At 53.4% G+C, this 14,491-nt stretch overlaps 1 protein-coding gene across 3 annotated transcripts in view; it reads left to right on the top strand.

Moving 5' to 3' along the window:
* The window catches only part of CHST3 (carbohydrate sulfotransferase 3), a 47,288-nt gene extending 33,741 nt beyond the window's left edge, over positions 1–13,547 (top strand). Inside the window, exons 2-5 of one of the 3 annotated variants that reach the window (XR_006739332.1) lie at positions 764–1,009; positions 3,513–6,038; positions 12,221–12,421; positions 13,453–13,547. Coding sequence is in view for 1 of the 3 variants with exons in the window: in XM_045569206.1 (XP_045425162.1) it covers positions 825–1,009; positions 3,513–4,779 (1,452 nt within the window). In the remaining 2 variants the exon portion in view is untranslated. Of the gene's footprint in view, positions 1–763; positions 1,010–3,512; positions 7,265–8,294; positions 9,089–12,220; positions 12,422–13,452 lie in introns of those variants that run through there. The other 2 variants (XR_006739331.1, XM_045569206.1) reach the window with 2 other exon arrangements.
* Positions 13,548–14,491: the final 944 nt, after the last annotated feature.

Genomic DNA, 14,491 nt, shown 5'->3' with positions numbered 1-14,491 from the left:
ACAGCCCATTTGTATCCAGCGTCTATATTTTTCCCACTTTTTTTTCCAAATGGGATCATACTACGTCAGAGGTTCCCAACCTGGGATGATTCTTCGCCCCCCACCTCCCCACTTGTCAAGGGGACACTTGACAATGTCTGGAGACATTCATGATGGTCACAAATGAGCAGGGCGGGTGCTGCTGGCATCTAGTGGCTAGAGGCCAAGGATGCCATTAAACATTCTGTAACGCACAGGACAAGCCCCCACAACAAAGAATTATCTGGTCCAAAATGTCAACAGTGCTGAGGTCGAGAAATCCCGTCCTACATAAAAACACTGTGTCTGCACCTTGATTTTATTTTAAATATGTATTTTGTGGATTATTCACATTAGCATTTATAGAGCCACCTGATTAGTCTTTGTGGACACATGATAATCCATCGCATGGATGCGCCACTGTTTTTTATTTAGGTGTTTACGGTCTTTTGCTATTGTAAATATTTATGCTGCAAGAAATATTCTTTTCCATATATCTGCCTTTGACCTGTGAGGTCAAGGGAGAAATTGATGGAGGTGGGATGGATGAATTGGAGAGTTCATTAGCATTTTAAATGACCTACTCGAGAGACCTCAGGTCTTTTGGGGCCATAGTCTGTCCGGAGAATGGGTCTGGGGTCCTGGCTGCTAAGCAGGGTGGGGGTCCTCAAAAGTCTGGTGGAGAAGCATCCTCTAGATTCCTCGTCTACAGACAAGGGTGTCCTGACCACCTGTCTCTCCACAGGACGAGGGTGTCCCCCACCTGAAGACGACGAGCCAGGTCCCAAGTGATGCCCCTGAGCTGAATGTCCACGGCCGGCCTGAGGAGTCCCCACAGCCCCACTTTTCCCATGGAGAAAGGACTCTCTTTGCCCCAGGACTGCCGGGACTTTGTGCACAGCCTGAGGATGAGGGGCAAATATGCCCTTTTCTTGGCTTTTGTGGTGATAGTTTTTGTCTTCATTGAAAAGGAAAATAAAATCATATCAAGGTGAGGGACACAAGTACAAGTCTTCCTTATAAGGTGGGCTGGGCCGGGGCAGAGAGGTAACTGCAGGGCTCTCTGTTGACCTGCAAATGCATTTCTTTAACCAGTCATCGCCAGGCCCCTCCTGTGTCCCAGGCAGTGGGTCATGCACACGTCCTCCCGCCTGCACAGGGTGAGACTCGGGGTCTGGACTCAGGGAGCCTGGGTTAGAATCCTCCACCTTGGCCCTCTCCAGCTTCGACAGCTTAGGCAAGACACGTCACATTTCTTTCTTTCTTCCCTTTCCCTTTCCCTTCCTTGCCTTTATACAGCTCATTGCATTAGCAAAAGATCAAATGTAAAAACAACACAATTCTGCAACTGTCAATTTAAAAAAATTTGTTCTATCGGTTGAAAGGTCCAACATTGTATTCTTCCCAGTGAGTTAAGTTGCTCAGAACATCTGGCCGGGCGCAGTGGCTCACGCCTGTAATCCCAGCACTCTGGGAGGCCAAGGTGGGAGGATCACTTGAGCTTAGGCATTCAAGATCAGCCTGAGCAAGAGCGAGACCACATCTCTACAAAAAATAGAAAACTAAGCCAGGTGTGGTGGTGCACGCCGGTAGTCCCAGCTACTTAAGAGGCTGAGGCAGGAGAATCACTTGAGCCCAGGAGTTTGAGGTTGTCATGAGCTATGATCATGCCACTTGCACTCTTGCCCAGGCAACAGAGCAAGACTCTTGTCTCCAAAAAAAAAAAAAAAAATTAGTTGTACAGAACATCATTAGTGCTAGCACAGTTTACAGAACCTCATGGACCCAAAAGAACATTCTTAGGCAAAGCAACAACAGGAAGTGTGTATGCATGTGGGTGAGGCAAAGATGGTCAGTCTTAGTCAAGTGACAAGTAATCTGGCAAGACAGTGACATTAAGAAGGCTCATCATCATTTAAGAATAAAGTATTTTTAAAACTGTAAAGCAACACATGATTTTTATACCTAGTTACTAGAAAACTAAGGAAAGCACTTATTAGCTTTGACTAAAGTAACATGAAAACAGGAAAGCATTTTTACTAATCTATAAAAAAAATTCTAATGCATTATGAGAAAGATTTCATAACACAAGGAGGCCTATTGCTCATTAAGAAGGGGTTCCAGGCAGGTGCAATGGCTCACACCTGTGATCTCAGCACTTGGGAGGCTGAGGCAGGAGGATTGCTTGAGCCCAGGAGTATGAAACCAACCTGGGCAACATAGCGAGACCCTCCCTCTGTCTCTTAAACAAAAAAAAAAATTTTTTTTTTTTAAATAGCCAGGCGTGAATCTCTAGTCCCAGCTACTTGGGAGGCTGAGGCAGGAGGATCGCCTGAGCCCAGGAGTTTGGAAGCTGCCATGAGCCATGATGGTGCCACTGTCCTCAAGCCCTGTCTCTAAATAAATAAATAAGGGGTTCTAGAAGAAAAGCACTTACTAAATTAGCAACTAAGGGAATGACCAATTCAAAGATGAACTAAATGCCCAGTTTGGGAGGGATGGCAGGTGTAAGAGAAAGGAAAAGCTTAAGAAAACACTTACTGATAATACCAGTCCTTCACATTTCTGAGTCTTCAATTCATCTTCTATAAAATGTAGTTAATGGTGGGACCTGCCTTGTTATAAAGATTAAATGAGAAGACGTAAAAGCATGTATAGCCCAGTGCCATTATTCGCTGGCTGTGGCTATTACTATTAATTTACTTCCTGGCCTAGAATGATGCCCTGTGTCAGCAGCACATCCTCTATACAAGTCTTGACGTCACGTGTGAGAATCAGCCCCTGGACAGGCAGGATATGCCAGTGGGCAGGGCTGCCCCATGTAGCCTCCCAGGTCGTGTATTGCTCAACTCCAGGGAAGTGTCCCTCAAATAGGCCACTCTGTAAATGCCCCCACACCCCTGGGTGGGCAGTGTACCACTGTGTGCAGTGGGCCTGTTAGATAAAGAAAGATTTCTTAGACCTGTTCTCCTCCCAGGCACAAGCCCTGCAAGAAAGCATTGGCCAGGATGGGTAGGTCAGGCGAAGCATCAACCAAGATCGGGTTGTGTAGCAGACATGGTCAACGCCCCGCCTGGGTCATTCAGCATGAGCTGTTCTACTTCATGCCTACTGCGTCCTACTGGAAGCCCCTACAACTCTACACCTGGGAGCTCTCTCTGCACCTGCACGCTGGCAAGCGAGGAGTACCAGGGAGTAAATGTCTCCCAGGGTTCTCCCTCAGATTCAGCCTCCTGTGCCCCAGGGGCAGCCGGCTCTATAGCAGCACCTCCCCATGGACTTCTTTTCCTCCCCTGCCTCACTCCCCCACCCAGTTTTTCCTGTGATCACGTCCCAGATGAGCTCCTTACGCTCAGCTCCTGGTCTCAGAGTCTGCTTTTGGGGAAACCCAACTAAGACAGCTTTGGGTGGTTGGCTTGGAAGACTGCTGAGAGTTGCACAGGAGACGGGGTCCCCAATCAGCCACTGACCATGTTCTTCCCTTGTCCTCACAGGGTCTCGGACAAGCTGAAGCAGATCCCCCAAACCCTGGCAGAAGCCAACAGCACCGATCCAGCCCTGGTCTTGGCTGAGAACGCGTCCCTCTTGTCCCTGAGCGAGCTCGATTCCGCCTTTTCCCAGCTGCAGAGCCGCCTCCGCAACCTCAGCCTGCAGCTGGGCGTGGAGCCCGCGGGCGAGGAAGAGGAGGCGGTGGAGCCGCGCCGCCCCGGCCCGCCCCGGCGGCACGTGCTGCTCATGGCCACGACCCGCACCGGCTCCTCGTTCGTGGGCGAGTTCTTCAACCAGCAGGGCAACATCTTCTACCTCTTCGAGCCGCTGTGGCACATCGAGCGCACCGTGTCCTTCGAGCAGGGAGGCGCCAACGCCGCGGGCTCGGCGCTGGTGTACCGCGACGTGCTCAAGCAGCTCTTCCTGTGCGACCTGTACGTCCTGGAGCACTTCATCACGCCGCTGCCCGAGGACCACCTGACCCAGTTCATGTTCCGCCGGGGCTCCAGCCGCTCCCTCTGCGAGGACCCGGTGTGCACGCCCTTCGTCAAGAAGGTCTTTGAGAAGTACCACTGCAAGAACCGCCGCTGCGGCCCCCTCAACGTGACGCTGGCCGCCGAGGCCTGCCGCCGCAAGGAGCACATGGCCCTCAAGGCCGTGCGCATCCGGCAGCTGGAGTTCCTGCAGCCGCTGGCCGAGGACCCCCGGCTGGACCTGCGCGTCATCCAGCTGGTGCGCGACCCCCGGGCCGTGCTGGCCTCCCGCATGGTGGCCTTCGCCGGCAAGTACGAGACCTGGAAGAAGTGGCTCGCCGAGGGGGAGGACCGGCTGAGGGAGGAGGAGGTGCAGCGGCTGCGGGGCAACTGCGAGAGCATCCGCCTGTCGGCGGAGCTGGGCCTGCGGCAGCCCGCCTGGCTCCGGGGCCGCTACATGCTCGTGCGCTACGAGGACGTGGCGCGCAGGCCCCTGCAGAAGGCCCGAGAGATGTACCGCTTCGCAGGCATCCCGCTGACCCCGCAGGTGGAGGACTGGATCCAGAAGAACACCCAGGCGGCCCGCGACAGCAGCGGCATCTACTCCACCCAGAAGAACTCCTCGGAGCAGTTCGAGAAGTGGCGCTTCAGCATGCCCTTCAAGCTGGCCGAGGTGGTGCAGGCCGCCTGCGGCCCCGCCATGCACCTCTTCGGCTACAAATTGGCACGGGATGCCGCCTCCCTCACCAACCGCTCCGTCAGCCTGTTGGAGGAACGGGGCACCTTCTGGGTCACGTAGGGGGCCTGGAGCCCTGTGGACCCCTCCTGGTAAAAGGCCCGCCCTGCCTTCCTCACACCCAGGCCAGCGGTGAAGTGCAGCCCTCGCAGAGGGCGGGCGGGCGGGAAGCTGCCCCGTGAGCAGGCAGCCCCTCGCTGTAGCAGTAGGCCCCCTGCCAGCTAGTGTCCCCGCCACGGCCACAGGCCCTGGCATTTCTCTCTGAGAAGGACAGTGCCTGGTCCCTTTGTGGGACGTCACACCCGGACCTGAGGGGCTACAGCCTCCTGGGCAGGCCCAGACAGGCTGGGATCTATTGGCAAGCCTCTTTCTTTCCCTCACACACACAAACACACATAAACATACATGAAACACACATCAATGCCTGGAGACCCTGTGGGCCAAAGTCCAAATATTTAACAACCAGAGAGGGCCTAGGCACTGGCCAGTCCCAGTGGACCCCCCCGCCACCATTGCAAACCTTTCTTTTTTGGATGGTGGGGAAGTCTGTCTGGGTGGGCCCTTGGGGAGATGCTGGGACAGCCCAGGGATCAGGGGTGGCATTTGAGGTGGCATCATGAGGTGACAGTGGCTGTTTACCTGCCAGTACAGAACGATTCAATATCTTCATAAATGGATTAGCTGTTCTGGTTACTGATGAATATCCGCCCCGTGTGGAGCAGCAGAACACACACGGGAATATAAAGATACCCGTTAGGAGCAGACCACACACACAGACACGCACCGTAAAAGCACACAAGCACACACACCAGACACGGTTTCCTGTTGTTTATGCCCACAGGGTTTATCTGTATCACCCATCTAAACAGAAGCCTTTAATTGAATTTTTAGGACTATTAGAGAGGCACAGGAAGGAAACAATGGAGGCAATGAAGTGGTTCCCTGCCCAGGTTTGGGCCTGAATGGATTCAGAACTGCGGAGTCCAAAGCCCTGCCCACCTTGGATTCTAGTGGCTACCTCCTCGGACCCACCCTCCACGTCCTCAGGGCTGGCAGGCAGGATGTTTTGAAATGGTGTGGCCAAAGGCCTGTCCAGCTCGGCTGGCTCCCCAAGAACATGTCCATATTTGAAGGTTGCCTGGGGCCTGACTGGCAGAAGCAGCTGTGGTCCCTGGAGACAAAAGGCAGCTCACAGTCCTGCGATTTCCAGCCAGGCCTCAACTGGGGTGGGGCCAAGAAGAAAGTACAGACTGCTCTTGGGGGAGAAGTCACCTCACGATGCGCTCCTCCCGAGAAGCCTGCCTTCTCCCTCGTGGACAGAGGTCAGCAAACTGGTTACCATGGTTACAACCAGTATCTGGAATTCCTCCTTTAGGGCTCTGGGAAGATTATTGCTCAACTCGGGATGGGCTGGGTGTTTTATTTGGGGATTTTAGGTTATTTATGGCTTAGTGTCTTATTTTGTGGCTGTGTTTTGGCTTTGTTTCTGCAGGACTGTGGCCCTGAAGCAGTCTGGGCTTGAGGGCCTGAGGGGGGCTGGGGAAGCCAGCAGGGAGCACTTGCCTCCTGGCAGAGGGAAAGGGTGGGAGAAGGAGACTTGCCCAAGAGGGATGGAGCCTAGGTGGCCACGTGGCAGCCCACAGCGTCCCACGGGCTTTTCTGTTTGAACCCCATGTGGAATGAATCTCAGAACTACCAGTGTTCTTGCTTAGTGTCCAGAAGGAGTATAAATAGTGACCCTTGCCCCCTCCCTGAGAAGAGGATAGATTTGAAAATCCTTCCTGGGCCCTGACAGGTTTCCTGGGGGCCCGGGGTCTTAGGACTAAACAGTGAGTATCTCCAAAGTGAAGGCTCTTCCCCACTCCCACCCCACGCAGCAAGCAGAACTCAGTACCGCCTCGGAGCTTGCAGGGAGCTTCACCATGGCCTGCTCTGCTCTGTTTCTGATTTCCTGGACAAGCGCTCTGTCAGATACAACCCACTGTCAAACCCAGAGGGCTGAGTTTGGGTTTGAGTAATACGGACACCAGGGCAGTACAGGATCTGAGTCCAGCTGGCATTGCTGTGGGGAAGGGAAGAGTGCATCCTGGCACAAAGCCACTGTTTGAGGACAGGAGCCAGCTTGTGGGATTTGGTGGAATAAGTGTATTTGAGCTGTGGGGTCTCTATCTCCAGGGACTTCGGTCATTCAAGGAGGTCTCCACTCTTGGTTTTACAGTCCAAGGATAAGTTGTGCAGAGAGATGGTTCTAATTTGGAGTTCAAAGGGACACCAGTTCTGAAAACTTGACCGCGGGGCAGATTGGGGCCAGGATGTCTCTGGCAGGCCCAGAAGTGCTGGCCATTCTTCCCTAGTCTCCACCCTGTCCCCTCCTCGGTTCCCCACTGGGGCTGGGGGCCAGCCACCTCCATCCGGGGCTCTTCCTAGGGGCCCTCTTGGTGTGGGGACAGCCAACTTCATCCTCCCTTCCTGTGCCTCTGGGGCCAAGGCCATGTCTCCGCTCTGTGAGGACGGTACCGAGAATGGACCTTTGGGACTTCTCAGGACATTGACAATGTGCACATTGCAAGTTGACTTAATTTATTTATTTTGTGAAAAGAAACAGAAAATACCTAATTATTTGCAGGGACTCAAAGCAGTACCCAAATCAAGAAAGACAAAAGAATAGAAACCATTCACACACACCATACACACAAGGACACCCAAAGAGAATTCAGAATACAAGAGGGGAGTGAACCAGCATCATGGCGGCCCCAGGACATTGTTCGAGGGGAATCCTTGGTTTCTCTCTTGTTGATTTCAAGATGCAACAGGCCCTTTCTGCTGTGTTACCTTTGCCCAGGTGTCCGAGACAGGGCACGACTTAAATGGATGGGTATTGCCTTGAAACGGATCCCCCTGGGGCTCAGTGATGCTCTGGGAGCCCTCGGGGTTTGGGGATGGACAGCGTGGGGTACCAACTGGCTTGACTCTCTGTGAACGTGGTCGGAGTCGTGCGTTTGGGGTTTTCAGCGTGGAAGGAGCAGGTGGTCCAGCTAGGGGCAGAGGCCAGCCCCAGTTGCTGCTGTGTTCCAGCTGGCCCCACCAGGAGCCTTCCTGTCCACAGAGCCCACCTTCCTGGAGACGGGAGCAGCAAGGCCTCCCCTTCCCTGGCCACCAGCTTCCTCAGCACAAGAGGCCCATGCAGCAAGGAGAGTACTCATTCTCCTCCTTGCTGATGAGCTCTTTAGCGCAGCCTAGATAGGTGGTTCAGAACGTCCCAGGCCTTGGTGAGACGGGGCAGTGTCTAATACACAAGGGCCCTGGCCCCACTGCCTGCTCATAAACCATGGAGTGGGTGAGGACCCTGGGGTGTCCTTGGGAGTAGTCAGTGGAGGACACGGTTCTCAAGTCCCCAGGAAACGGAAAGAGGAGCCTGGCTGTGCAGCTCTGTAGCACGCCCAAGTTCAAGTCACTCTGCAAAGGCTGAGGAACATAAGCAAATTCTAGCCTTTGTCCCTGGGTGACTCACACACTTGAAAATAAATAATGAAATGACAGAAAAGAAATGTTTCATGACGAGTTTACTTCACATCTAGGGGCTCCCGCCAGGGGCTGGTGCGACGGGACAGCTGCATCGAGGGTTTCCCGGGCGCAGCCACGTCACCCTCCACCGCCCGCGGTGTCAGAAGCAGTGGAAGCTGCTCTTTACCTCAAAAGCACAAAGCAGAATTGGCAACTTCAGACTTAAGAGCTTCAAGATCCTTTTGGTCTTGTGTCCTTTGGCATCCCGTGACTGTGCATGGGGACAAATTTGTTGCGTATTCCCAAGGATGCAGACATGGCGCCATCTTCACGGGCCCAGCTCGTGTTGTAGACCAGGCACTTTATTTGAGGACTAAGAATGGGCCTGTAGGCTGCTTCCTCCAACACTGGGCTTGAGCTGGGCACCGCCTGAAGTCTCCATCTCATCTGTATATTCTCGTCCAAGTTTGCCTGGATCCCCTGCTTCCTCCTGGATCCTGCACATGCTGTGTTTTTGCCAAGACCTTGGCCCTGTATCATGTTTCATGCCACACGCTCTAAGACACCCCCTTCATGGCATACTTGGTCATGGTATATACATATGTGTCCACACGTGTGTATGTGTAGTGTGTAGCTCATTCTGCTCAGCCTCTGGCTCCCCCACACGTTGCTCCCAGCCCCCTTGCCGTCATCCCAGATGTCCTTGCCATGGCCACAGACAATCTGCCGTCTCCTGGAAACGCTAGGGCTGCCCTTCAGGGAGCTGGCCTCTGCCGGCGGTCAGGGTCTGCTTTGCGGAATAGAATGTGAACCCATCGCCTGATGGCTTACTTGACTTATTTAATTAAAAATGAAAACATGCAATGAGCAAAATCTGCCCTGTGTCTCTGCCTTTCTTTTGCATTTGCTCTCAGCAGCAATGGGGTCATAAAAATTAACAGGGAAAAAATTAACAGCAGTAGGAAAGAGGTGACTTCCAGCATGAAGTGTGGGGCATGAAGAACGTTCTTTATGTTACCAGGCTGGTGGGGGCTGTGCTTGGAGGAGCCAGCTGCAGGGATGAGGTATGAGAGAGGAAGTGCCCAGGTGTCATGGGTCAGGGGCAGGAGCAGTAGGTCAGCGATCAGGAGACCCGGGGACAAGGCCCAGTTTTGCACTATCTGTCCGTATGACCTGGACTAACTCACTTTATCTGGGCCCCAGTTTGCTTTTAGAATGAAGAGTGTAATCAGTGGTTTACAACCGTTGTTCCAAAAAGCCCCTTTAGGAATGTAAAAGTCTGCTGAAAGGGCAGGCAGCCAAGGGGGCTTGAGCCAGGGGACTGCATTGCTCTGCTTTGCAGGTTGAGCTCGTGCTTAAGATGTGTTTGGCCTTCAGCAAAATCTCAAAAACCACTGGAGGCGATTACTAAAGGACCTTTCAGCTAAGAAATTTAATGGAGTCTTCAAATTGCGATTACATTAGTCTATCGGTCATAACAACTTTAGTTCAAATTAGATTTTAGCCCCTCTTGTCTCCTAAGAGCTACCTGGAGGGAGTGGGTGTTTTCCCGGGGAGAAGGGAGAGTGTTCATTGGACACACAGGAAGCCAGAGCTGGTGAGGCTTTGTGTGTCTGGGGGGACAGGGGAGGCAGGAACAGCAGCAGGGGGTAGCGGCAGAGCTGAGCCATGGGGGGACAGTGTTTTGAGTTTTGGGGAGTGATGACACAGTGAGGCACGATATGAGGGAACAGGATGCCTCCCCCCAGCCTCACACACGTGTCTCTGCCATTTCACCCAGCCCAGGTTTGGAAGCTCAAACCACTTCCCTCCCAAGCCCTAAAATATTTGAGTCAAGGCAATGTCGTCCCAACCAGAATAGAAGCTCCCACTGCAGTCAGGTGCTGTTGCTGTCTCCCCTGCCTGCTCTGGGGACCGGATATAGTTAGTTTAATTTCTAGGCTGCATTTCCTACCACAAATGACCCCCTGGAGAAACAAATTGCCCTAATCGCAGAGCCGAGAAGCCAGACACCTCCCCACCCACCCACCCCCTCAGTCTCCTCCCCATCCCCCATTCTCAGACCCCTTTGGGATCCTGAATCTTCCTTTCCTGTTCCCCAATCTACCCAGCCCTGGGAGGGATCTCTGAGAGTGACAGCTGGAACCCGTCTGGGGAGCAGTTTGATCAGTAGGGACCTGGGAACTGGGGCCTGTGCTGTTGCCCAGCCCTGGAGCCTGGCAGTGCATCCCCAAGTATGTTTGGAGGAATTGTGGTCACAGGATTGCTCTTGTGAAGTCGCAGTGCGCATTAGCACATTAGCGTATTAAAGGCTCTGAGTGGGGCTGCTTTCCTCTGACTGACCCAGCACTGCGGATTTACGGTGGACAGAACCATGCTTATGAGCCGAATTCCTTTATCATGAAAACCTTTCTGTGTGTGTGGGTTTTTTTGTTTGTTTGGTTTTGGGGTTTTTTGTTTGTTTTTTTTTTTTTTCCCAAACAACAATATTTTCAAGACTCTGACATTCTACAGAACAGCCTGCCACTGTAAGTGTGTAAAAAGCCACACTTACAAGAAGGTGGTGGGTGAGGTGCCGGGAGAACAGGTCCAGGTCCGTCTAAGGGCCCATCCCACCTTCACAACATTCTCACGGAGCTGCAGGCCTGGAGCAAGAGAAGCCTTCAGGGGTTGTAGCAGCCTCAGGGTCACTGTGTGTGGGAATTCAAGGCCCCAAGATATCCATGCTGCTGTCACAAAGCCTCCTTGGTCCTTGGTTTCCTCAACTCAGCCCACACCTGTGGGGCTTCCATGGCATTACCCAAAAGATGTGGTGACCCCCACAGAGAGTGGGGACCCTGGGGAACCAGGCCAGGCATAAACACCACGGGACACTATTTATCTGAGATGCAGGAGTCTGAGATAGTTCTTAAAGGAGCCATTTCTGCAACAGCTGGACAAAGGTTACTCACAGTAAATAGGTTCCCTGGAGGTGTAATCCCCTAGTAGCTAGTAAAACCTTTGCTGACCGCTGCTGCACGGTTTATTGGAAGAAGCAGCAGTAGTAAAGACCCGGCAGGGGGGCCTGCCCAAGAAAACTGGCCGTGGGGAGAAGGAAGGACTGAAGGGGGAAGGAGGGAGAGGGAAGAGAGGAAGGAAAGGAGGAATGGTGACAATAAGGCTGCAATCTGATGCCAGTGCAGGGGAGGAAGACAGCCACAGGCACAGTGCCCAGGAATTTAGGGGACTGTCAGGCCAGGCCAGCAAACCCAGGTATACACGCGGCCCTGCACACCTCTGGCCATGGGCCACATTTGCCCCGTGGATGTGTGGCCCACACAGTGTTTGTTTTTGTTCCTAACAATTGGCATTAGAGGCCAATACTTAAAAATGAGGAATTTTATATAAAAATCTGATTTCTGGTTTCTCATAAAAATTGGGTGTCTTGGTTTGCATTACACCAGAAGCTGACAGTGGGACGAGGGTTTGGGAGCAAAATGGTTTATGTGGGAGCTGCAGACAGCTGGCAAAGGAGCATTCAGCAAAGGGTGCAGCGTTAAGCCAGCTGCCAGCTTGGGGACTCAGAGCAGAACCCCTCCGGACACGGTGTGAAGCCTATGCCTTGGAATTGCCCACCCGAGGGGTGAGCCGAGGGAGCCTGGCGTATCCCCACACAAACCTGCCCTTGGGGAGAACTGGTTCCCCCGCAAGCCTGTGGCCCCAGCAGAACAGTGCTGCAGAACTCTGGGAAAGGCCATTCGGCCCAGAGGCAAAGATCTGGGTGGCTGGAAGTTTCCACAGCCCAGTGAGAGGTGAGGTGTGAGGGAGGGGCAGGCCCTGACAGCATGCACACCCGGCTGCTCTCACTCCCACAGGAGCGATGGGCTGCCGCTGGGAGCAGGCAGCAGCCACTCTAAGGGGAGAAGAGTGGGGTACCCCCATCCCCCAGGGCCTCCCCAGCACCCAGGCAGCATGCCCTTTGTTATTTATCATATCACTTGCACTGATGTTTTACTTCCAGCACACTGTCTTCTCTGTGAATCCACGTCTGTCCAAACTGAGGAAGCGGCAGGCCAAGAGGGCCACAGCTGCCGGGCCAGTCATTGTGACATCTCCATAGCTACTGCAGGCGTCTGAGTGTCCAACCCCAGTGCAATGCTGAGGTCTAGGCTGGCTCTCCTGACAATGCCCACCCGGGGCTCCTTAAGACTTAGACCTCAGGGTAAGTGGGTAGGTCTGGAAACCACGGGCTCTGCCTGGGTCTGGCTGGTCAGCCCACCACAGAATGCCACACCCCCTTGCTGCCGCACCCACCCGGGCTTCTCCTGCCCACCTGAGCAGGTGGCCAGAATGAGCAGTAAGGAAGAGACAGGTCCTTTTGCCCACCTGAAGGGTGGACAGGGCCAGGCCTGCATCCAGTCCACGCGAGAGCCACCCCTCCCCACCCCCCGACCCCACCCCCCACCCACCCCCGCTGAAAGGATTCAACCTCCTTCTGCCCGAGTGCACACCGTGGGGCATGCTCCCCTGTGGGACACACAGGTGTTTTGGGCACACTCTTGCTGGGATCACCACGCCTGAGCTCAACTGCTGCCCCATTCTCTCCCACCCAGGAAAATGCAACAGAGTGACAGGACACAGCATATGCAAAGGCCTGGAGAATGAAGGGGACATGGGGAGTCTGGGGACCAAGAAGCAGTTTGCTGTATCTGAGGCAGTGATGAGACGGCAGGCTGGAGAGGACAGCTGGGGCCTGAAGGTGCAGGAGCCTCTCTGCTGTGCTAAGGGGAAGGGGTTGGGTTTATTTCTAAGAGCTACAGGGAGCAGTTGAAAGCCAGCATGAGGCAGAGTGGTTTGGCCTGATCAATTGTTTCCCATTTTATGGATGAGATGAGTGAGGCACAGAGAGCTGAAATGACCAACAGTGTGGGGAAGTGGATCCATGCCACTCATCCTCACAGAGACCCCAGGCCTTGGATCCTTCTGTCCTGTCCTTGGCCTTCAGTCTCTCACCTCCATCTGTTAAGACCCCACAGGCTGTGTGCTGTGATCTGAACATTCCCCCAAATTCACGTGTCAAAACCTAACCACTGATGTGATAGTATTAAGAGGTGGGGTCTTTGGGAGATGATTAAGTCCTGAGGGTGGAACCTTCATGAATGGGATTATTGATTTTATAAAAAGGCTGCAGGGAAGTAGCGATCACCCGTTTGCCCGTTCACCATGTGAGGACTCAGCGCTCATCCCTTCCAGAAGAAGCAGCAATCAAGCACCGTCTTGGAAGCAGAGAGCAGCCCTCACCAGACACCAAACCTGTAGCACCTTGATCTTGGACTTCCCAGCCTCCAGAACTGTGAGAAATAAATGTCTATTGTTTATTGATTGCCCAGTCTGTGGTGTTTTGTTATAGCAGCACAGAGGGACTAAGACACCATGTGAGTGCCATGAAACAAGCCCAAAATGAGAGGCTTCCCTCACACAGAACAAGCCCAATCCCTTTCTCATGTGCCAGCTTTTCAAAGTCTACCCCAAGTCTGCTCTTCTCTAGGCTCAAATAGCAGCAATGTGTCCTAGCTCTGTGACCCCGACCAGTGACATGCCCTCTCTGAGCCTTGGGTTGCTCATATGTAGAATGGGGAAAACAGGAAGGGCAGGATGATGTATGTAGCATGCATGGTTCCTGGTGACCCTGGAATGAACAGTGGCCACCATCACTTGAAGATGGTTGGGGCCCTTCACCCATGCTAGCCCTCGTCTTGACGTTTCTTGCTTAATCACTGCATCCACAAATATTTCGAAGTCTGGAAGGGAGGTCCAACAAGAGCTTATAACAGAACTGGGGGCCCAACAGAATGAGTCCCTCAGCATCTGTCCCAGGCAGGCAGGCTGCCTCCTGCAGGACAAACACTGAAAACCAGAACCGAGGCTCCAGGGATGGACCCTGAGATGCTCCACGGAGCATCTCCCAGAGTTTGGATGAATGAGTAGAGGCTGGTTTTCTCTTTTCTTTCAGAAGTGTTCATTAATTCCACTTCTATTTTTTAACATTCTCTTTCCCCCGACTTGTTGATTTGTTTAAGCTGATTCCCTCCCAGGGAAAGATGCCCTCTGCCTGCTGCCTCCATGAGTGGAGAGATGACACCTGGGAACCAAGAAGACACTGGTTTACATCAGTGCATTCAAAACATTGCCTGATGGACGGCGCTTCTCCCTCCTGGCCCTGGCCCTGAGGGGTCTGGCTGGCCGGCTCGTGGCATGTTCACACTTGGCCCACTGTTTCCTGGCTCACGTG

This window comes from Lemur catta, chromosome 14 (assembly GCF_020740605.2).
Source record: "Lemur catta isolate mLemCat1 chromosome 14, mLemCat1.pri, whole genome shotgun sequence".
NCBI lineage: Eukaryota > Metazoa > Chordata > Mammalia > Primates > Lemuridae > Lemur > Lemur catta.
The sequence above is the reverse complement of the archived record's forward strand: the minus strand, read 5'-3'. Positions and strand labels throughout refer to the sequence as shown.